The sequence below is a fragment of the Camelina sativa genome, chromosome 15 (assembly GCF_030686135.1).
Source record: "Camelina sativa cultivar CO46 ecotype springtype chromosome 15, ASM3068613v1".
Taxonomy (NCBI): domain Eukaryota; kingdom Viridiplantae; phylum Streptophyta; class Magnoliopsida; order Brassicales; family Brassicaceae; genus Camelina; species Camelina sativa.
Window position 1 is genome coordinate 7,614,417 of NC_141894.1, and position 23,270 is coordinate 7,637,686.

The 23,270-nt window shown below is 37.7% G+C and overlaps 5 protein-coding genes and 1 pseudogene across 9 annotated transcripts; 3 read left to right on the top strand and 3 right to left on the bottom strand.

Moving 5' to 3' along the window:
* The first annotated feature begins 56 nt into the window (after positions 1–56).
* On the top strand, positions 57–4,059 carry LOC104745955 (tRNAse Z TRZ4, mitochondrial). Of its 2 annotated transcripts, none has more exons than XM_087488417.1 (11): positions 57–595; positions 689–778; positions 857–901; positions 1,000–1,054; positions 1,150–1,193; positions 1,324–1,719; positions 1,810–2,075; positions 2,158–2,302; positions 2,391–2,441; positions 2,533–3,525; positions 3,621–4,059. In XM_087488417.1, the coding sequence occupies exons 1-11, from the start codon at positions 221–223 to the stop codon at positions 3,972–3,974; spliced, it is 2,814 nt and encodes a 937-aa protein (XP_087344543.1). In that variant the 5' UTR covers positions 57–220; the 3' UTR covers positions 3,975–4,059. The 2 variants fall into 2 exon arrangements, with proteins under 2 accessions (XP_087344543.1, XP_087344544.1); XM_087488418.1 differs by having other exon boundaries at positions 105–595; positions 1,150–1,221.
* LOC104745956 (protein MODIFIED TRANSPORT TO THE VACUOLE 1) lies at positions 4,008–7,677 on the top strand. Of its 2 annotated transcripts, none has more exons than XM_087488419.1 (6): positions 4,008–4,229; positions 4,358–4,786; positions 4,990–5,721; positions 5,894–6,049; positions 6,141–7,085; positions 7,323–7,677. In XM_087488419.1, exons 2-6 carry the CDS (start codon positions 4,580–4,582, stop codon positions 7,362–7,364), a joined length of 2,082 nt encoding a protein of 693 aa, XP_087344545.1. In that variant the 5' UTR covers positions 4,008–4,229; positions 4,358–4,579; the 3' UTR covers positions 7,365–7,677. The 2 variants fall into 2 exon arrangements, with proteins under 2 accessions (XP_087344545.1, XP_087344546.1); XM_087488420.1 differs by having other exon boundaries at positions 4,065–4,246.
* Positions 7,678–8,795: 1,118 nt separating this feature from the next.
* Positions 8,796–10,311, top strand: LOC104745959 (ethylene-responsive transcription factor ERF036 pseudogene; annotated as a pseudogene). The gene has a single exon (XR_015582232.1). The product of XR_015582232.1 is annotated as an ethylene-responsive transcription factor ERF036 pseudogene (transcript).
* Positions 10,312–11,935: 1,624 nt separating this feature from the next.
* LOC104745958 (putative inactive ATP-dependent zinc metalloprotease FTSHI 2, chloroplastic) lies at positions 11,936–16,088 on the bottom strand. The gene is made up of 11 exons (XM_087488422.1): positions 14,583–16,088; positions 14,300–14,472; positions 14,024–14,125; positions 13,775–13,939; positions 13,512–13,652; positions 13,145–13,303; positions 12,956–13,041; positions 12,794–12,872; positions 12,545–12,667; positions 12,410–12,466; positions 11,936–12,313 (listed from the first exon to the last, which is right to left on the bottom strand). Exons 1-11 carry the CDS (start codon positions 15,904–15,906, stop codon positions 12,098–12,100), a joined length of 2,625 nt encoding a protein of 874 aa, XP_087344548.1. The 5' UTR covers positions 15,907–16,088; the 3' UTR covers positions 11,936–12,097.
* Positions 16,089–16,200: 112 nt separating this feature from the next.
* LOC104745960 (CASP-like protein 3A1) lies at positions 16,201–17,162 on the bottom strand. Its single transcript, XM_010467348.3, has 2 exons — positions 16,801–17,162; positions 16,201–16,720 (listed from the first exon to the last, which is right to left on the bottom strand). Exons 1-2 carry the CDS (start codon positions 17,061–17,063, stop codon positions 16,366–16,368), a joined length of 618 nt encoding a protein of 205 aa, XP_010465650.1. The 5' UTR covers positions 17,064–17,162; the 3' UTR covers positions 16,201–16,365.
* Positions 17,163–17,298: 136 nt separating this feature from the next.
* On the bottom strand, positions 17,299–19,497 carry LOC104745961 (nuclear pore complex protein NUP35). 2 transcript variants are annotated; one of them, XR_015582233.1, is made up of 4 exons: positions 19,337–19,485; positions 18,480–19,063; positions 17,946–18,046; positions 17,299–17,798 (listed from the first exon to the last, which is right to left on the bottom strand). XR_015582233.1 is itself a non-coding variant. In XM_010467349.3 (4 exons), exons 2-4 carry the CDS (start codon positions 19,049–19,051, stop codon positions 17,499–17,501), a joined length of 984 nt encoding a protein of 327 aa, XP_010465651.2. In that variant the 5' UTR covers positions 19,052–19,063; positions 19,337–19,497; the 3' UTR covers positions 17,299–17,498. The 2 variants fall into 2 exon arrangements, 1 of the variants encoding a protein (XP_010465651.2); XM_010467349.3 differs by having other exon boundaries at positions 17,946–18,057; positions 19,337–19,497.
* Between the last annotated feature and the right edge of the window lie 3,773 nt (positions 19,498–23,270).

Consider the following 23,270-nt stretch of genomic DNA (forward strand, 5'->3'; position numbering starts at 1 on the left):
TTATTTTTTATTGTTCAGTATTTTTAGGGACAAATTTGTCAATTAACGAAAGTTCTGTGGTACCCGGGAAAAGGTTTTAGGAAAAGTGGCATTTTTAATGAAGTATGTCACTGTTGGCATAAATGATAATTTTCTCATAAATAAATCCCTTTCACTTCTTTTTCATCTGAGAGGAGAGCACTCTGACTCTCATCTGTGAGAGTGTAGCTTTTGTCTGACTATGAAAATCTTAATTTCAATGGCTCATCAAAACCCAGGCCTTTTCGGATTCTCTCCTCTCAAGTCTTCTTCTTTCTCAATCTTTCATAGACCCTTTTCTCTCTACCCAATCTTCGCTTCGTCTTCTCCTCCTCCCAGCCGTCGTCGTCCTCCTCCTCCGAGACGCAAGTGGACTAGTTTTGAGGAGCAGAACAGAAAAGGTAAGTCTCCGATGGAGAGAGATAAAGCTACTAGCTTTAATCCTCCTCCTTCTTCTGATTCTTTCGAGTTTAATAAGAGAAGAGCTGCGGGACTGGATAAGATCGATAAACCTAAGAAGAATCTCAAGAGGAACACTCGTACCCTTAACCCTACCAATACCATTGCCTATGTTCAGGTTTCCAATTTCTAATCCACTCTCCACTCCAATCTTTCAATTTACCAATCTTAAAACTGTAAAAGATAATGCATAATTCATCTGCATTGTTAGATCCTTGGGACGGGAATGGATACACAGGATACATCACCTTCTGTATTACTCTTCTTTGATAAGCAAAGATTCATCTTTAATGCTGGAGAGGTTACTTTTTTATCTGCAATTGTTTTAGTGTATATGGCTTTTTTATTAGTGGCTCTAGTCTTAATTGGTTAATTGCAGGGGTTGCAACGTTTCTGTACAGAACATAAGATTAAGTTATCAAAGGTATCAATGACTCTAAACTTGGTGTTTAGTTTACTACTACTAAGTGTGTCTCTTTTCTTTGTGTGATGAGGGCGAGTTTGAAATGTCACTCTTTTCAGGTAGATCATATATTTTTGTCTCGTGTGTGCTCAGAGACAGCAGGGGGGCTTCCAGGTTTGTTTTATTTTTTTATCCAGGCATCAGCTTTAGTGTGTTTGCTGCTACATCATTAGACAGTGATAAGTGTTTTTATTTTGAATGCGTGTTAGGTCTTCTACTGACTCTAGCTGGTATTGGTGAAGAAGGACTATCCGTGAGTGTTCTTCTCCTATGATCTCTTTGTATGTTTCCTGTTTGCTTTTCCTGAGTTTGTGCTTGCCATTTTGACAACTGATATTCGAATGGAATTTGCTGAATTTTTACAATCTCTTTTGTAACTAAAGGTAAACGTATGGGGTCCTTCGGATCTCAAGTATTTAGTTGATGCTATGAGGTCATTTATCCCTCGTGCTGCGATGGTTCATACAAGAAGTTTTGGTCCATCGTTGAATACATCTGACTCCACCCGTCAGTTTGGCTCAAGTAAACCACCCATGGATCATTATGTTCTTGTGGATGATGAAGTTGTGAAAATCTCCGCCATTCTATTAGAACCGAGTCGCTTAGAGGAATCCGGCAGCAAAACTGGTGAAACGTCAGTTATATATGTATGTGAATTACCTGAAATCAATGGAAAGTTTGACCCAAAGAAGGCCATGGCTCTTGGACTGAGAGCTGGTCCAAAGTACAGTTATCTTCAGTCTGGACAGTCAGTGAAGTCAGATTTTAAAGATATTACGGTATGTCTTAAAGAGCAATTATTTGGATTATCCATAACTCAGTATCAGTTTCTCTTCGAGCAGACTAACACTGTTCAGTCTTGGTTATAGGTTCATCCGAGTGATGTGATGGGACCTTCAGTTCCTGGTCCTGTTGTTTTGCTTGTGGACTGTCCAACAGAGTCACATGCAGAGGAACTGCTTTCTAATCCCTCTATGAAGAGTTATTATTCATGTCCTGACAACTCAACAGATGGAGCTAAACTTGTTAATTGTATCATTCATCTAAGTCCAGCTTCTGTAACAAATAGTTCTGCTTACCAAAGCTGGATGAAGAGATTCCAATCTGCCCAGCACATTCTTGCTGGACATGAAGCGTGAGTCTTCTCAACCATGTTCTTTCTTATAAAAAAGCTGTTGAATTTATTTTTCCAATATTTAGTTTTGGTGTTTGTCCAGGAAGAATATGGAGTTCCCAATCCTGAGAGCCAGTTCTAGAATCACAGCCAGACTTAACTATTTATGCCCACAGTTCTTTCCGGCTCCTGGAATTTGGTCTTCGCAACATGTTAATAACTCGATAAATTCCACTTCTTTGAGCAAGGTTACAAATGCTTTTCTGATATTTTCTTATAGAGTTGAATCTGGCTGTGTTCATATACTCAAGCCTTGTTTTTTTCTTCTCTTGTCAGTGCTTCGATTCAAATCTTGGTGAAAGCATTTCTGCTGAAAATCTCCTCAAGGTACTGAATGTTGCTTCCGTGCATTGTTTCCTCCTTATGAAACTTGCTTCCTTTAGCTCTTAAGTCTCTCTCATTGTTATATTTTGGGCAGTTCACTTTACGTCCACATGGTAATCTTGGGGTAGACAGATCTTGTATCCCTAGTCGATTGACATCCTTACGAGTGATGGATGAGCTTCTTTCAGAAATTCCTGAGATTAGCAGTAAGACCGAAGAAATCAAGCGGTTATGGAATGGACTACACAGCAAGATGATGATCGAAGAGCCATGGCTGGGTGAAAGCACTGTTCCAAGCTGTCTTGAAAACATTAGAAGAGATGACATGGAGATAGTTCTTTTGGGCACTGGTTCGTCCCAACCCTCAAAATACCGAAATGTCACCGCAATTTACATCGACCTTTTCTCTAGAGGCAGTATGCTCTTGGATTGTGGAGAAGGCACCTTAGGCCAGCTTAAACGAAGATATGGTTTAGAAGGAGCTGATGAAGCAGTGAGAAACTTGAGATGTATATGGATCTCTCACATCCATGCTGATCACCATACGGGTCTCGCAAGAATCCTTGCTCGTAGACGTGAGCTTCTGAAAGGAGTGCCTCATGAGCCAGCAATTGTGGTTGGACCGAGACCGCTAAAGAACTTTCTAGACGCATATCAAAGACTCGAGGATTTAAACATGGAGTTTCTTGATTGCAGGAACACCACAACAACTTCTTGGGCTTCTCTAGAAGCCACCCGCCCTGAGAAAATTACCAGTAGTGGCAATGCAGAGGGATCTTTGTTCAGTAAAGGAAGTCCAATGCAAAGTATATATAAAAGACCAAGTAGCCCACTGACTGACAACTCTTCAGCCTTACCATTCATGAAGAAACTGAAAAAGGTCCTAGGCGAAATGGGGTTGGAGGAGTTGATTAGCTTTCCTGTTGTGCATTGCCCTCAAGCCTTTGGGGTTGTTGTAAAAGCAGCAGAAAGAAAAAACATCACTGGAGATGAGATCCCTGGGTGGAAAATGGTTTACTCAGGGGACACAAGGCCTTGTCCTCAGATGGTTGAAGCTTCAAAAGGAGCCACAGTTCTTATACATGAGGTTTGTGAGTTCTCCTATATAAGCAAAAATTGTCTAAAGCACCTACATCTTTCAAATTCTCATCATTTACCATCTTTTCTTAACTTATATAACAGGCAACGTTTGAGGATGCGTTGATAGAAGAAGCTGTAGCTAAAAATCATAGCACAACAAAAGAAGCAATCGACGTCGGATCTTCAGCAGGTGTTTACCGAACAGTGCTGACACATTTTAGCCAGAGATACCCGAAGATTCCGGTGATTGACGAGTCACATATGCACAATACATGCATTGCCTTTGATATGATGAGTATAAACATGGCGGATATACATGTGCTACCAAAGATTTTACCTTACTTCAAAACTCTCTTCAGAAACCAGGTGGTTGAAGACGAAGACGAAGAAGAAGAAGAAGAGACTGATGACGATAGCTTAATAAGTGACAAAGTCCCAAGCTTTTTCATCAATTAGTTTTTACTCTGTTTTTGTCCCCTGTTTTGACTTGTGTTGTAGTGTTGTCTTTAGAATTGAATATACCAATTTAATTGATTTTTCATGTGAGTGTGACGGAGACAAATAAATAAAGTTTTCATGTGAATTTGTGGAAAAAAGAGAAATATAAAAAAAATTGGAAATTTGGGAATTAAGGAAAAAAACAGAGAAGAACAAAGAGCCATTCTTCTTTATTGACCTGCTTCCTTCCTTCTCTGTCACCTCTACGAACCGGTGAGTTTTTTTTTGTGGTCTGTCCTCAATTTCTCTGATTTCTCCGATAATATTGATTTGATTCTGATGACCTAATGGTTATATTGTACCAAGGAGTCTAATTTACCTCTGTGTTGATTGGTTTGTAGGGGGGAAATTGGGATCCCGATCGTGATCTTCTAGTGTGGTGAATTGGAGCTTAAAAGATCGGTTTTTTAAACTGATCTGATAGTTTTGAGGATCGGGGTTTGATAAATTTGTTATCTTTTTGCGATTTTTGAACGGGCGAGGTCGAAGGGTTGTTTCGTTGTTGGTGTTGCGTTTTTTGGGGAATTAGGGTTTTTGTTGTTGTTGTTGTTGAAGGATTCGTCATGGATACGAGTAGGAGAGCTGTGGAATCGTATTGGAGGTCGCGGATGGTAGATGCGGTTACGTCTGATGAGGACAAAGTAGCGCCTGTGTATAAATTGGAAGAGATCTGTGACCTTCTTCGTTCTTCTCATGTCAGCATCGTCAAGGAGTTTTCGGAATTCATTCTGAAACGTCTTGATAACAAAAGCCCTATCGTAAAGCAGAAGGTAAATTTTCAAATGTTGCATGTGAGGATTGGTTTAGTTTACTGGTTGATGTAAGAGAGAGAGAGCTCTTGAATGTAAAGCTGAAATGAACATATACTTCTTAGGGAAACGTAGAATTGATAAGTAACAGATCTAATTCTGGTTAGGATCTCTCTTGGAACTTGTTAATGCTGATTCTGGTTATTGTAATTGTGTGTATACAGGCTCTTAGGTTGATCAAGTATGCTGTGGGAAAGTCTGGATCAGAGTTTAGACGAGAAATGCAAAGGAACTCGGTTGCAGTGCGCAATCTATTCCATTACAAGGGTCATCCAGATCCTTTAAAAGGTGATGCACTTAATAAGGCTGTACGGGAAACTGCTCATGAAACAATTTCTGCTATTTTTTCGGAGGAGAATGGTAGTAAGCCAGCTGCTCCTGAAAGCATCAACAGACGCATTGAAGGATTTGGGAATACTAACTTTCAGGTGCCCTCTAATGATAATAAATCGTTCTTGAGTGAGGTGGTGGGTATTGGAAGTGCATCTATAAAGCAAGGAATCAGTAATTTTGCTCAAGGCCATTTGCCTAAGAAGAATGAGAATGGAAGCAGCAGCTACAGAGGTCCAAATCTCCATAGATCATTGACTATGGAAAATGAGAACTTTAGTAGATATGATCCGGTTAAGCTGGGGAGGGATGGTAACTCCGGTAAGAACACGGCTGGTGGATCTTGGGGCCACGGTTCTGGAGAGGCGAGTGAGAGTTCTGCTTCAGTACGTGTTGAGAGCAAAACTCGTGAGGAGAAGCTGCTGGAAACCATTGTTACTTCTGGCGGTGTACGCCTCCAGCCAACTCGTGATGCTCTTCATGTTTTCATTTTAGAAGCTGCAAAAATGGATGCTGTTGCTTTAAGCATTGCTCTTGAGGGGAAGCTCCAGTCTCCAATGTGGCAGGTATGTTGATGATAATTTCCTACTCACCTCCTTGTGAAACTGTTTAATGTGAATGTGTACCTTTTTATTGATTTAAACATTTGTATTTCTTTTCCTGGCTTGTGTCTTCTTTAGCATAACAAAATTTTCCCGCTTATGTACTTTAAAATAAACTGTGGTTTTTGTTTGGCAGGTTCGGATGAAAGCTCTATGTGTCCTTGAAGCCATTTTGAGGAAGAAAGAAGATGATAATTTTTCAATTGTACATACTTATTTTGGTGAAAACTTGGATGCCATTCAGCGATGCTCAGAGTCTCCGCAATCTTCCCTTCGCGAAAAGGCTAACAAGGTAAGATTCTGCTTGTCGTAAGCATTCACAAAACTCTACTTTTGGCATTATACCAATTTGATGGTTATCACAAGATACTGGCGTTGTGTAGGTGCTGAGCGTTCTAAATGGTGGACAGCCAAGTGGGTTTATGAGCAGCTCAGATAATACTGTGAAGCGAGAGGCTGCTGTTGACTTACCTGACTTGATCGACACCGGTGATTCAGATTATACAACAGAAGATACTTTAAACCAGCCAAATATTCTAAATACTGGTAGTACAGTGACAACAGCAGCTCCGTTGATGGATGGTGATTGGTTTGGGGATAGCACTGACACTGGACTGAGTAGCAGCGAGAAGAAAAATGATGATGACCCCTTTGCAGATGTATCATTTCATCCGAATGAAGAAAAAGAAAGTGCTGATGACCTGTTCTCTGGAATGACTGTCGGGGAAAAGTCCGCTGCTGCTGGTGGTAATCATGTGCCTGAGCTATTTGATATGTTTGGATCGACTGCAACTCTTGAAGCAGAGCCAAAAGAATCAAAAAACATAAATGATTTGATGGCAAGTTTTTCCATTGACGAAAATAACTCAAATCAGAAAGGCTCGTCTTCAAGCACCCTTCCAGAGAATTTATTTGCAATGCCGAGCACCACCAGCCACCAAGTACCAGAAAATCCTGTTGGAGGCATTCTTGGTTCACAACAAAACCCTGGGTTTGTTCAAAACTCAATGCTTCCTGGGGGTGTTATGCCCTTCAATTTTCCTCCAGGGATGATGATGAATCCAGCTTTTGCAACCCAACCTATGAATTACGCTGCCATGGCAAGCTTGTTAGCTCAACAGCAGCAGTACCTTGGTAATATGTCCAACTTCCAGCAGTTTGGCAACCTGAACGCTCAGGGTAGCGGGAATGTTCTTTCTATGGGTACTAGCGGAGGGAATCAGTCAGCACTCCCTGATATATTCCAGCCAAATTTTGGTAATCAGGCTCCAACCTCAACAATGAATGGTTCGAAGAAAGAAGATACAAGAGCATTCGATTTCATTTCTGTAAGTTTTGCAATCATGCTCCTGATCTTTAATTGTAAAGTTTGGTCAATTTGCCTTTACACGTATAAATATCAGTCTCACCCGTAATAGCTAGCTTTTATTCTGCTTCACAACCACCTACATAGGCTTGCTTAAACATAGTCAGACCAGATCTACTTCTGTGGCACAGATACAAAAACGTTGATGGATTTACTTACACTGACGGAGCAACAACATGTGTATGTTCATGTGGTGCAGGATCATATTGCATCAGCTCGCGACACAAAGAGAGTATCTTGATGATTGCTTAAAAGGGGGAGGAAGCTAAAACGTTAATTTATGAGAGCTGTAAAGGACTTCTATAGAAAATGGAGATGATGAGCTTTAAGTTCATCTAGAAAAAAAGTGAAGGAGAAGCATATGGTAAGCTTATTGCTTATTTTTTCTTTCTGTGTCCTCGTTTGTCTTTGTTTTTCTCTTATATGGAGTCCATTGTTCTTGGCATGAACATGGTAGTTTGTAGAGTTGCTTTTGTTTCACATGTTTGTTACTAGATGTGCTTCTTTTGTTCCTTTGCTATATATCTGAAGAGACCTGTGTCTATGTATCGAAAGTAAGACAAGAAAGGAAATAAAACTGAGGGTAAAAAAAGAGTCCTTGGTTCTTCTTCTTGGAGTAGTATACTCTAGTGAAGCATATGAGCATTAGCTTTCAAGTCAAGTCCACTTCTTTATTTATTAGTAAGACAAAATTGTTGATGGGAAAAAAACGATAACTAGAGAGATAAGTTTATTTGATTTACTCGTGATGTCTGGTTTAGCTTTTTACACTTTCTCCAAATTGTAGAATTTATTAGGTAATAAAATAAGGTTGATCTAATCTAAGTTGCTGCAGTAAGCTAATTTTCTCACACGTTAGACTTGGTCCATATTTTCAGCATTGCCTGTTATGCTCTTTTGTTCATTTAAATTAGCGTGTTACTTATTAAAGCTTAGGATAGATTCAATTCATTAATCCAGAGTTTTGCATTCGTAGATATATATTTTCTTACGATAAGAAAGAAAAAAAACTGTTGATTAATCTGAATTCAGATATATGTATAAAAAAAACTATTAATTTTTTTAATTACGTAATCTAAAGAGTTTGGATTAATGGGATACAAAATTATGTGCTTCTTTTTTGTTTTATTTGTGACATGAAGTTTTTGATAAGAGTGCGTTTTTTTTTATGATTACTTTTACCAACGGTAAAGATAGCAAAAGGATTAAAAGATATGGTGAAAGTTACTTTTATTATCTTTCAGAAAGTGGCAACGGGAAAATGATGAATGACATCCTCAAAATTTAAATCCAAATTTACAAGATTTTTGTGGTTCCGATTTGACTGTTTATAACTTTATATAAAATAAGAATGCCTCAACGGGCAGATTGATAGTGACATGCATAAGTAACTTAAAGACTCTCGAACGTCTCTCTCGAATAGGGAAACGAAGGGAACACTGATAGATTAGAAAGTTAGAAAATATCTCTACTGGTGAATCTTTTCTTTTTTAAAAACTTTGTCTTATCTATGAATCTTTTGTGTTTATTCTTTATTGGCAAATTTGGCATGAATCGTAATATAAATGAAAGAAAATACAAATTTATATAAGTAATAGTAGTAGCTAAAATATCACTATTGTTTTGAGCTTCATGGTAAATGAAAGACGGGGTAGGCTAAATATCACTTAAAATGGAGCGTCTGGTTGCATTAGTCAAATTTTGTATTTTCATTTTCTTTGATAGTTTGACACACTTCCACCAAATTATATAACCTTTGAAATCATAAATAGTCTACTTGTTGACAAAAAAAAAAAAAAAAGAACCATCTATTATTATATATCTGAAATCATTATTGAACGCAAAAAAAAATTATTCATGATATAGTTTTTTTATTTTTGTTAATTTGAGTTCAACATTTCTATATAGTTTGAAGAATCTAATTTGGTATGATTGTAAGTTTTGACCATAATATGAAAAATATTCTCCAATGGTACAGTATTACTATAATTGTTTTTTTTTCTGCTTTATATGTACGATTCTAATAATTAAAACCAGAAAACAAATCTTTTTTTTTTTTGCTTTTACCAGAAAACAACGTGTTATGTTTTTTTATATTAGAAAAAAAAAACCTGGGAATTGAAGCTCGTCTGAGATGTGCAGTCTATAAATATCAACATGTCTCACATCCACACAAAACAAGACGAAGAAGTAAAAGTTATCTCTCTCTCTCTCTCTCTCTCTCTCTCTCTCTCTTTTTCTCAGAACAAAAGAGTACAAAAGATGTCGTCACTCAACAGCTCTTCATCACCAACATCATCCTCATCGGACCAATCTGATGCAACTACAACTACTACTACAACAAGCAGCACCCACTTGTCTGAAAAGAACACAAGAAAGAGACGAAGAGACACTTCTTCTTCAACTTCTTCTTCAACTTCTTCTTCATCTCCTAAGCATCCTGTTTACAGAGGTGTACGGATGAGAAGCTGGGGAAAATGGGTCTCTGAGATCAGACAACCTCGCAAGAAAACTCGTATATGGCTCGGCACTTTCGCTACCGCTGACATGGCCGCGCGTGCTCACGACGTCGCTGCTCTCACCATCAAAGGCTCCTCCGCGGTCATAAACTTCCCTGAGCTTGCTTCTCTCTTCCCTCGTCCGGTGTCTTCTTCGCCGCAGGATGCCGCTGCCGCTGAAGCAGCCGCCATGGTGGTCGTCGAAGAAAAAACGTCAGAGACAGAGACGTCCTCGGAAGCACCGCCGCAGCCGTCCGAATCGTCTGAGGAGGAGAGGTTGGAGGAGATCGTGGAGTTGCCTAACATCGATGAGGGAAGGTACGACGGAAGCGTGACGTCACGTGATGATCTGGCTTACTCTGAGCCGTTGGATTGTTGGGTGTATCCTCCGGTTATGGATTTTTACGAAGAAATCTCAGAGTTTAATTTCGTGGAGTTATGGAGCTTTCCTCCTCATACGGAACTGATTAATTAATCACTAATTACGTTAGTTAATTATATTGCTGTCATAGATAATAATTATACCATTTGTTTTTTTCGTATGGGATAGGTCGATACGTAGTACTTGGCTAAGTTGTAACATAGGCTACTACGAAGGGCTTAGTGTCTAGTATACAATTATTGTAAAATTGTAAAATATACTTATGTATATGTGTAATATATATCATACAATCATCGTTAGTTTGGAAATTTTTAACTATCCTCACGCAATGTTCTTGTAGTACTTGTGAGTTAACAAAACCAAAATGTTATTTTACTCATTTCTTAACGTATAAATTCTTAGAAGAGTCAATGGTCATTCTTTGTTTCTTTCTCACCAGTCATTGACCCTCTTCTCTTCTCCAATGCTGACTCACGTGTTATAGATAGTTAAAATTTTTATAATATTGTGAAGAAAGAGTTCGAATCTAAAACTAATAGATGTTCATAAGTTGGGTATAAAATTACTTTCCAATTTACAAAATTGAAAATTATCTCTAGCATGTATAAGGAAGAAAATTATATTATAGTTAGGTAACTGTGAGAGTTTAGGTTGGAACATAAATTATAGTGATTAGTTATATACGAGAGAAGGCATTACAGAACACGCTAAATTTAATTCTAACGAGGTACACCGTCCGGTCATTTTTTTACTTAAAAAATATTTAGGCTTTTCTTTGGTATCGTATTACTCAATATAATTATAACGTATGTAAAAAAAATGAACAAGCTCCTCTGCCATTATAAACGCTTAGAATAACCAACGTAGAATCACAGAGTGGATAAAAAGCTCAATCCCTTATTCCGACCAACAGAACTATAACGGATAAAGTAGTTTTGTTTTTTTTTTTTTTTTTTTTTTAGGGTCACGGGTTCCACCCATAGTAGAATAATATATTCATACTAAATTCTTGTATTCGTTTGTTTTTATCAAACTAATGAAACAATTGGCCAAAAGTTAATATAAAACGAATAATTCAAACTACAAAAACGCACTTGAATTTCATAAAAGGTGGGATTACAGTTCAAATTCCATTTTCAAATATCTCTTTTATTTTAATTTTGTATATTATTATAGTCTTCTTAAACACGAGTGTTTTTTTTTTTAAAAAAATATTTAGTTTTTGAGCGTGTTTATTTTTGGTTTAAACTTTAAATATACTAATTTAACTGAAAACGAGCAAACCAGAGAAGAAGAGAAGAGTCAAATATTGCCGTTGTGGACCTCTTTTTGTTTTTGTCAATTTCTTTTGACGAATTCAATTTTTTTCCTACCGTTGTATAAGAAGATTTTTAATTTTGGCACTTAATATAAAGAACCCAAAGGAATCGTGTTGAAACTATTCACAGAGATTATTTTTATATGACAAAACTAGTTGAATCATTATCTCGTGCTTACTTCTCGAAGTCCCTTTGATAAAAATGTAAATAAAAATGAGATGGTTGGGTGGGGGAATCAATAATAGAGACTAAGCCAGTAAGGTGGCCAATAAGGAGGTTAAGTAAAAAAATAATAAAAAGAATTAAAATTGGTAATACGTAAATATCATTTAGTTGTCAAATCTTGCAAGTCAAATGTTATCTGCCTTGTAATATAATCAAATAGTTTTTATGTGTTTATCGACCAACCTATGGACTCTTACTTGATTTTGATTTTCATCAACTTTGCTATTTCACCTAAAAGAATATCCACAAAATCATACCTTACCATGTGCCATTTTTCAATGTCTCTCAGTTCCTTTCTTAATTAATTAGGCCCATGCTTTACATAATTTGTTCATGAATCATGACAGTATGTCAAGCAATTAAAGATTGACCATTCTTTCAATATGGATGGGGGGAATGGGAATTATTTATTGAAGCTCAAAGAATTATCTAACCATACACTAAGATTACAGAGGAAATGTAAAATAAAAGATCAAAGCTCATTGCCTCTTTAATTGGTTTTGATAATGATGTTTGTTGTTTGACACAAACTGTGTCTCTCTCTTTCATCTTATGAACTGTTTCTCGCGGTAGTCATGTCTAGTTTCATCACTGTTTCTTCAAGCTCAAGCCGTTTGATTTTCCTGAGTTCAAGAATGCTTGGTGGCATTGGTTTGATGGAGCCATAGAGCTCAACAAGAGTGAAGAATTCTTGTTTCGTAAGACTTTTCTTTTGAACCAGTTTCCCTACCACCTCGTCCATGAGCGTCCGGTTCCTTCCAAGAATCTGGTGCATGCATTTTGTTAAATTATATTAAACAGAACCTATATAAAAAGGAGAATGCTGTAATACAGATTTAGTCGACTTAGAAGTCTCTTTTACCTCTTTAGCACGCTCGTAACACATGTTCAATATCCGCAATGCCTCCGTATCAATATCCTGAAAATCCAAGTATTCAAAGATGATATTTGTTTCTGAATATTGAACCAAGTACAACAACTTAAGTTATGGCCTTACGTTAATGCGATCAGCTACCCAGAAGTTATTCAAGCCATGATGCTTATCAGAGAGACCACCGAGAACCAATGATCGAGCAGCTGACCTTGCGTTATCTGATGTTTCAGCCCATATCGTGCTTAACTGGAACAAATCATTAGCAAAGATTGGTAACTAAAAAAACACTACTGGAGAAAAGTAAAATCAGAGATCATATCTAGATGAAGTTTCTGATGCGTTGTCATGGTTAAAGGGGATCATATCTCTCACCTGATCCTCACCATACCATAGTTCATCTGCAGCTCGAGGTGCTAACTGAACAGTGATATGATCCAAGATGGATTGTCGGCTGCATCCAGTAGACCATAAAAGGACTTAGATTAATGTAAAGACACCACAAGAAAATAAATCTGTATAATTAAAGCCACAAACCTAAGCATCCCTTCCTTAAATTTGATATGATCCATCTTCACGCGGACATAACCCAATTCTCTACCAGCTCTAGGGTTGATTGTAAGCTGGTCAAAGTCATCGAAATGTCACAGTGCCGCATAACAGAACGTTAAAGCTTCAATGTAGTAAGGAGGGTTTGAAGGGAAAAGAAAGACTTTCGAAACTTACAAATTCTATATTCTTCATATCAGGAAAGTTCACAGCTACAACAGCCATAGCAGCTTCATTTATAGCTACTTGTCGCCATGTCTCGGAGCTTCTGTCTTTTCTATCTAACATTCCTCTTTCTTCTATTTGTGCAGCTTGAAGCAAATCATCTGTTGTTAACTGCATTAGAGTTAAAGAGAATATATGATTTCTCAGTCCTTTACTCACTGGTATTAAAAATAAACTTTTCAACTTATTATTAGCCTAAGCTGCTTCTCTAGCACAACGCCCAAGAGCTTAATCCATTGGTATACGATCCTAACATTCGAAACCAAACCCATCCAAAAGCAAAAGCAGATACGATTCGAACTAAAAATATTGATCTCACCTCTGTTCTTCCATCACGCATCATATTAATTGCTGCTATCTCAACGATATTGGCAAGCTCTGCTCCAACCATGCCATCTGTCATGCTAGCAACTGCCATATAGTCCAAATCTTCAGCCATTGGCTTCTTACGAGCATGGACCTAAACAGCAAAACCAAAACAAAGATGTAGCTTTGAACTGAAGGACAAAAACTCTACAATGCGGAAGAACTTTGCAAATTTACAAGTTTAAGAATACAAAAACACATACACCAAGTCATTACCTGAAGAATTTCCATCCGTCCAATAAGACCAGGTTTAGGGATAAATATTTTGCGGTCAAACCTTCCAGGCCTCACAAGCGCAGGATCCAGAATGTCTGGTCTGTTTGTGGACGCGATGGTAATGACCTCTCCCCTTCCTTCAAAACCATCTAGAGAAACAAGGAGCTGTAACACACAAAAAACGAATAAAATTTTCATCCCTTAGAAAAACGAGGAAGACTATTACATGCAATCTAAAATATCTGGAACCTGATTAAGAGTGGCATCTCTTTCTTGTCCTCCAGAACCCTTTATTAACCCACGCTCCCTTCCAACAGCATCTAATTCATCAATGAAGACAACAGATGGAGCCTGCAGAGAGACCACCTTAATATTAGCATATGGAAATATACTGAAACCTCACTATACAATGAGAATCATTCAGAAAATCAGCCAAGAGGTATTGCTTTGCTATCTGATAAATGAAACTGAAGGTGAGAATTAAGTTCCACGATCAACACATGTAAGCAAAGTTACAAGACTCACATTCTCTCTAGCTTCCTGATACAATGCTCTGACACGAGAAGCACCGACACCAACATATATTTCCACAAACTGAGATGCAGAGATAGAGAAAAAATTCACTCCTGCTTCGCCAGCTACAGCTTTTGCCAGTAGAGTTTTACCCACCCCAGGAGGCCCACATAAAAGAATACCACCTGAAGCAAAACACGAAATTGAAGAAATGATCAAACAGCAAAAGGATATATAAGTTCACACCACATACTTATTGATATAAGGAAAAGCAAAAAATTTCACAACATCGAACCTGGAATCTTGACACCTCTCCTGCGGTACATTTCTCCATGAGTAAAAAACTTAACGATCTCCTCGAGTTCAAGACGAATCTTCCCAAGCCCAGCAACATCAGTAAATTTCACATCCACACCCCTTTCCAGATACTCAGGTAGCCTCTTATTTGATGCTCTTCTCACACGTGCGCCTGATTTCATGAACTGCATAGCCATCTGTAAGTATGGATTTTTCTCACCTGTTCCTTCTTCACCCTCCTCATCCTCTTCCTCAATACCTTCCATCTCCCTCTCCAACTCCCTCATTTTCTTCCTCTCATCTGCTTCTGCCTTCTCGATCTTCAACCTATCTTCATAATCCTTCTTTTGCTTCCTATAGTTAAGCACCACCACACGATAAAATATATAAAAGAACACCAATCCAAGAGCTGTAGCCACATTAGGATCCTGAGCTAATTTCGCCCACATATTCGCCATATCTTGATAGTTTCTCCTCGCCTCACGCAAAGATTCCTCGTACTTCTTCTTCCTAACAGCTTTCCTTTTCTTCCTCTCCTGTTGTTTCTTCTGCGCCCTCATTTTCTTTTCCATCATCTCTCTTTCCTCATTCATCCTCGCAAGCTCCTCCTTCCTCTCCCTCTTGAAACCCTCCCTCATTTTCTTCAACTCAGCAGCACGTTTAGACTCCTTCTTTGGCTTATTAACCCATGTTAACATATAAGCAGGCACTCTCCACAAAAACCCTAAATAAGGAGACGGCACAGGAGGCCTCTTAACCGGAGGAGTATAAGCATTAACACACGCAACATCAATCCCTAACTCATCCCATTGTTCCCAAAACCTCTTATTACCATCCAAAGAAGGCAACACAGTCCTCAATACTCTAGAATCCTCTAAAACTACTAACACAGGCTCTGCCTTTTGCCGCAAAGTTAAATTAGGAGGCTTTATCACATGCTTAAGCTTACCTTCAGCTTTTAAGCTCAAAATGTCAGTGTAAGGTATACGATTCGTAACTACAGGAAGATCTTTAGACCAAGCTTTAAGCTGCTCAAGAGTCAAAGCCTCTTGAGGTTTCTTCTGAGTTCTCTTTCTCTCTGATACTTTCGCCGCCGCGAGTGACGGTTGCGCCAGTGAAGCGGAGATTACAGTGAGTGTGATGGGTATTGCGAGAAGATTGACTTGGGTTGATTTGGCTTTCTCGTTCTCATCACCATCATCATTCGTAGCTGAATTGGTTTGGCATGAAATTGAAGGGTAGTTTCTGGTGAATCTCTGACGGTTCTCCGGTGAAAGGAATTGAGAAGGTGGTGACGAATGAAGAGGAAAACGACAAGCCATGATGTAAAGATGAATTCAACTTAGAAGAAGTGGATTGCAATAAACCAAGCGAGTCGAGAGAGATTGATTCGCCATTAAAACGTATAGAAGAGCTTCATTTCTCAGGCGAAGGGATGGGGATAGAAGAAACAGAGAATACAGAAACAGTTTGGTCATTTAAAATGGCTTTTTAAAGAAAGCCCAATAGGCCCATTTAGCTCATAAATTTTTAAATCCAGTCGCGGTTTCTCTAATCAAGACGCGGAAATTAGTTTGAATTATTTTGTCGTTTATAAGGAACTTGGTCAAACATAATTTCAAAACAACTTTGGAATTCGAAGTTTTAAGCTGACATCGATTGAAACAAACAATTCCAAAAATTAATACATACTGTAATTAATAATTATTATAATGATGAAAAAAACATCAGACAAGACGATGAAGGAAAGTTACAAAAGGGTAAAACAGTAACTATTGTTTCTAACGGTCGCGTGAGAGACGGAGAACGTCGAGAACAGAAGAAGCGGCGAGGAGGAGAAACGCGAACAAGGAGAAGACGACGGAGAATGCGAGATGGTCACAGAAGAAACCGAGAGATTTGCAGAAGTTTGGAAGAGGCATGTGTCTGATTCCTGTTCTGTTCATATTCGTTACTCCTAGAGCCGCAGATCCTCCACTCACCATCGCGTATCCAAATACCTGATCTGCAATGAAGCAAGACCATGCTTGTGTTCTTGTCGGGATCACTGGAGATCTTCTCATCAGTCTTGTTCCACTTGTGATAAGTTGGATCAACGAGTAAAGAACCGTTGCAGATGAAACCACCACTAGATATCTGTTTAAAGCATTCAAATATATATGTCACACTTATTTCACTTATATATATGAGTTTTATGAAATTGGAATTTGGCTTACATTAGAGAATCTGAGAGTGACCAAACGGCGTGGAGTTGAAACTCGAAGCCGTAGAGAGTGGTCATGCTAGTCTCGTGTGCTGTCACCGTTAACGTCACAGCAACCGCCGATACAGCCATGCACATAGCTCTTAGCGCAACCATTGCCACGTCATTGCGTCTTCTGCCGTAAGTGGTGGCTGTGTGCACCACGTCGCGGATATCAAGCTTCGTTTCTTCAGTCACAACGGTCAAGTTTTGTTTCTGCTCTGCTGCTTTCGCCATTTTGAGTTTGTAATTAATTTACACGAGAGCCACGCCACGCCACAGACGGGATTTATAAGCTCAACATGCTAGACACGTGGCTAGTTTTTCAAGTGGAAAGTTCAAAACAAAAACACTACCCGTGAGGCTTCTCTCAGGTGAGGTGAGGTCTATGTAATCAGTGTCTTTCAAGAATTCGTAATGGTTGTTCGTTCTGCACGAGGAATGACCTCAGTCTGCTCAAATACAAACAAACAATAAAACAGATCTTTTGTATTTTCTAATCAGATTTGTACCGAATTTTAGCTGTCGTCAATACAAAGACAATTTTTGAAAACACCTCTCACAATTTGAATTTTGATCACGCTCTACATTTACCTACCCACTCTGCTCTCAAAAACTTCAAATAATCTTGTGTATAGATGAACCACTTGGGAAATGACAACCAAAGAAGCTTTAAACACCGAACATCAAGTCGTAGACCTTTGCGACCATCGACCTTGATGGGGAGGCCATAGCACCACCGCTGGGTTGAGGGGAGAAAGCGCTACCGTTTTGCAAGTACTGAAGACGAGATGAGGGTCGAGCAGTGTCTCTGGTGGATAATGGTGGAGGTAGAGGCGTGAATCCTTGGTTGTTCAGTCTCTCGTTTAACGCTTGCTTCTGTATCGGGTCTACTGGCTTCACTCCTACTATTACCACTCCGTTTATCATCATCCCACTTTTGTTCAGCGCTTTATGTGCATCAGACCGGTTCTGCATCATATACACAGACCACTGTTCAGTTCCATAGTTTCCTTTATAAAGAAGAATTGATTAGATTATCATGTATGACACTCGTCTAGAATAACTATGAATGCTTATCATCATGCATCGAACAGGTTTGAAGGGAAGAAGAGTAACCTGGTAAAGGATGTGCATCCAGTTGGCATTGCTTGGACCAGGAACATGTTTCAAGATCATACCATACTTTTCAAACTCCCGCAGTACCAAATTTGTATCACCTGGAGAAAATCTGAGAGCAGTTATCATGATCAGTTCTTAAGATAAAAAAGATGGGAAAAAAACACAAGACAAGGCATTTATTACCTATATAAAGAGTCAGAATCCACAATGCCCAAAAATAAAATCACAATCAACAGCTGATACTTGAGCATCACTAGCATAATTTAAGTACTTAATAAACCTAGAATTACATAGACGCATGATGGTTGACAAATGAAGAGGTAAACACAGCAGTTATAAGGAACATTTCTCTAAGATCGAAAACATGGAGGACATACACCAGATAAGGCACTTAATAACACTACCAAGTGCCAGTTACTAACCATGTTTCAGAGACACAAGAATGTTGGCAAATCAAGAACATTTGCAACAGAAAAGTAATAGCACTACAGATAAACAGAGTAAAGAGCAATAAAGCTAAAATAGCCTTACCCATAGACAGTGACCCACTCTTCCTCATCAAGATTACCAGTAGGTATGATCTGCCTCTGAACCTCAGGTCTAGCAACTTCTCTTGGCGGCGGAAGAGTAACCAATGCACCAGGCTGAACCACACCTTCAACAGGAGATCCCTTCCCTTTATCATCCTGCTCCATACTACTACTACCACCAGCCTTTGACTGCGACCACCAACTCGGACTCCCACTCTGTTGTGCATTCAGTAGAGAAAAAGATGGGCTTGCTTCCAACTTTCTTTTACCAGGAGTTACAATATTTTTCCCAGAACTCTGGAAAGGCGTTCTCTTGTCAGATTTGGCATCTGGAGACGCTGAGTAGTCAGCAATACCTGACTCAGGAGAGAAATCAGACCGGTCATCCAAAGTATACATTGGAGGTGGTGGAAGATCTGATCCTCCGAAATTCTCACGCCATAGTGCAGATACCGCAGCTGCTTGCCCCGGGCTTGAGAATTTCCCTCTTCGTGCTGAAACTGGAGAAGCTAAATCTTGAAAAAGCAGAGATTGCCTCCCTGATTTTGGAGTCCTGTGAGCTGTAGTACTCATCTTTATATCTCCCTGCAAAGACAGAAATCGATTAGTTTTGAGCACAATTACATAAAACAAGCTCATCAACATCAACTAAACTACTCTAATCCGATCAAGATTTCATAGTTAGAGCAAAATTATTGCTTCGAAATAGATGAATCTTGCGATTGAAATCACTAATCACTGGATTTTGAACTCGAATCGCTAAATCAAGGAAGAAGGCAGTAAGATTCACGCTAATAATCGAAAGAGAAGAGTAGTTACACTATCTAATGGATCAATAGAGAGAGATAGAGAGCAAACCTGAGGATGCAGATGATGATTGGTGTTCCTATTCCCTGTAGAAAAGCTCAGCTTCGAGCTTATGGGCGCGGAGGGATGAAAATGAATTGAAACCCTAGAAACCAAAAGATTCTAAAATCGCTAAATTCAAGCGCCTTCCAGTGAATGACGAAATTAGCCTCGCGTTTGCAAAATAGCGCCGTGTTTTATGGACTAGACTTGGGCCTATCTGAAAGTTTTCGGCCCATAAGTTTTTTTCTGCAACATATAAAATTGGATGACACTTGGGATAGAGGGTTAATGTCATTTTAATCATCCATAATGATGTCAAATAAAAATTGTTGTAGTTTTTTTTCATGTCATTAATAAATATGCAGTATGAGGATTTAAATTGATAACATAAACATCAATCTCTAGAGTCTAGCATTGTTAGCATCCTAATATAAACATAAATCTCTAGCATAGTTAGCAACCTTAAAGTGTTGAGAATTCTTATAGGACGATTATCTCTAGTACCCTTTGACCAAAAATTGTATTCTACTTTCTCCTTTGACCAAAATCAAATTTATTTAATAATTTTAAAAAATAGAAAAAATGGGTAAAGACTATTAACCCTTAACATTTTTTTCTAAATTACATACCCAACCTACCATAACCACCCATCTCACGTCCCCCACCCATCCAAACCCACAAAATTCGGACCCTTTTTCTCCGCTTTATTTTTTCTTTGAACCTTACTCCGAACGAAAACAGTTTCAAAATCGCATTAAGTAAAAATTTTCTTCTCCCTCCAAGTTCCCAGTGTTAGTACAACTAGGGATAACTCGAATCTGGGTAAATCGAGTTCTGTTTGTGTTTTTTCAATTTTATGTTGAAAACAATTGAATATTGGGTAAATTGAATTTGTCGATTTTGTTAATGTTGGGTAAGTAGATTATAATTCGAGTGCAATTGTTAATCGAATTTGTTTTCTTTTTTTTGTTTGTGGAAGAATTGCAATGGCACGTACAAAGAACCCAAACATTGGACCATCAATTGTACAAGAAGAAGAGACTCGGGAAGAAGAAGAAAAGAAGACGAGACTTGTGGAGATGATTTCGAAGGTGATTCAGATAAAACTGAGTCAAATGATAAGGATTCGTCGGTATGTACCTAAACTTTGAACAATTAAGTAGAAACTGGATATATGAAATTCGTTTTTTAAAAGCATAACTTAGTAAAACTTGGTATAACTTGATATGTTTGTTTGCAGGAATCTGAGGATGATGTTGAAGTAATGCAACCTCTTAATAGGTACTTCGATTACACCGAGTATATGAAGCCTTTCAAGTTGTTTGGAAAGTGTTATATTAAGAAGGCGGTGAACTTATTGGGAAGTCATCTACAACAAGACGAGTTGGATTGGTTCCTATTGCACCCACAGTTCAAGCATTTCTTTCATATGCCCAAAGACTCCAATCATAAGTTGATGGGTATGTGGATGTTCTTGCTTCGCATGGCGTGTTTAGAAAAGAAAAATGAATGTTGGTTCATGGTCAACGGTGTAACCATCCGGTATTCTCTCAGAGAAATGGCAATCATTTCTGGGTTATACTGTCATGAGTATCCACGTTTCAAGGAAGATTTGGGCAGTTTAACCTTTGTTGGGCAGTACTTTGGGGTTGGATCAAAAATAAAATATGAAGATGTCAAAGCCAAGCTAGATAATGCAAAGACAAGTTTTGACTTAGTTGTACTATTACAAAGACAAGTTTTGACTTAGTTGTACTATTACAAAGACAAGTTTTGACTTAGTTGTACTAGTACAAAGAACAAGTTATACTTAGTTGTACTTAGTTATACTAGTACAAAGAACAAGTTATACTTTGTTAATCGTTGTTTGGATTTTTTTATAATTCGTTGGAGCCCATAATTCCTTTATCCCTCCAATTGCACAACCAAAATTTCAAATTACCAAAATTTTAAATTTTGAAAATTTGGGTTCACACAACAAACACGTGATCCTCATGTATTCCTGTCCAACCGCCAAATTGTACACGTGTAGCCGTCAAAATGCACAAGTTGTTCCTATTTTTGAAATTGTACCCATAGTGACAAGTTGTACACTTCTGATTTTTTAAAAATTTTTAGTTATACCATGTTTAAATCTAAATATTTTTAGTTGCACACATAATTTTAGTTAATTAATGTATATTTGGCACATGTACATGCAATTATATGTTGTCAAACAAAAATTTTCTAGCTTTTGTAATTATATGTAGTTTACAATGAGGAAGTAACCTTTAAAGTATAAGGTGTTTCATGATAAATCTAGAATACAATGAATTCTATAATGAAAATGTTAAAGTAAATTATTTTTATGTATGTATTGTTATTAAATTATTTTTGTTGATAGTTTTCTACAAGTATCATAATTGTAAAACAAAATTGTATATTATTGCAAAATGTACTTATTTTTTTGATAAATCAACTAAAAATGTTGTTATTTTTAAGTAAAACTTATATTATATGTACTTATTTTTTTGATAAATCAACTAAAAATGTTGTTCTTTTTAAGTAAGACAACCGCATGTTAATATAACAGAAAACAAATTCAATTTGGTCAAGTTGTACCATAAAGAAAAAAGGTTTACTTAGTTGTCCAAACAAGATACTACTTAAAAAAAACAATTATGCCTGAGAACCCTCACTATCAAACCAACTCCTATTCGAATTTTTCTTTTTCTTGCGTCCATGTTTTCCCGTTGATAGAATCCTTTTTTATGAACTTTTCCTCTTGATTTCCATCTTAGTTCATTTCCGTTTGTTGCATAATATCCCCCATAATCATAAATAATGATGATCAGACGATTATTATTCATTGTTACCTGAAATACGATAAAAGATCACATTATCATCTCTGTCATGTAAATAGTATTACGAAGTTGTACCTAGTTATACCATTTGTACTTGTATCAGGTATACCAAGTATTACCAGTTGTACCTAGTTATACCATTTGTACTTGTATCAGGTATACCAAGTATTACCAGTTGTACCTGTATCAGGTATACCAAGTATTACCAGTTGTACATGTATCAGGTATATCAAGTATTATCAGCTGCATCCATATCTAGTATACCCAGTCATATTAGTTGTACCCGTATCATGTATACCAAGTAATAACAGTTGTACCCTTATAAGTTGTACCAAATCTAGCAGCTGTACTACATCGAAACTACTAATTTCAGAAAAAAAAACTTTATGATTCAGCTCGATTGAACTGTATAAATTCACGTAGTATCAACAAAATCTAACCCATATCGACTATTATTACAATTGAGAATAAACCCTATAAGCATTCAAGCTAAATCTTATTCCTAAATCTCCACACAATATACCCTAATTGTTTGTTATATTAAGGACGAACAACACAACAACAACTTTTTATATACTATAAACGAGTATAATGAAAACAAAAAGGATAACAAACCACCTCAACTTTAATCTTTAGCTTCAATCTTCTGCTTTGGGATAGGATCAGAGCTCTAATTGAATCCAGTGAAATAGAAAGGGACGTCCAGTTGAGAGTGAAAAGAGAAAAATCCCGATTGGAGGGGAGGATGCTGGTGGGATCGGGCCGATTGGAGTTGGTGGGCTCCACATGTTTTTTTCTTTTCTTTTTTATTTAATTTATTTATTATTTTTCAGGGGCAAAAATGATACAAATTGGTCAACAAAATGTCAAAGGATACTTAGAATATTGGAGGGTAGCAGCGAATATGACTTTTGGTCAAAGGGCACAAGAGATAATCGTCCATTCTTATATCATGAATGCATCTTACCCTTGACTTAATTGTTTTTTTGACAGCATATCTCCTTGACTTAATTAAAGAGAGATTTTGAGATTGCTTTCATAAATTTTTTTTTAGAGAAGCTAAATCTTTTAACTAGAATACATCGTTGTTTAAAGGGTGA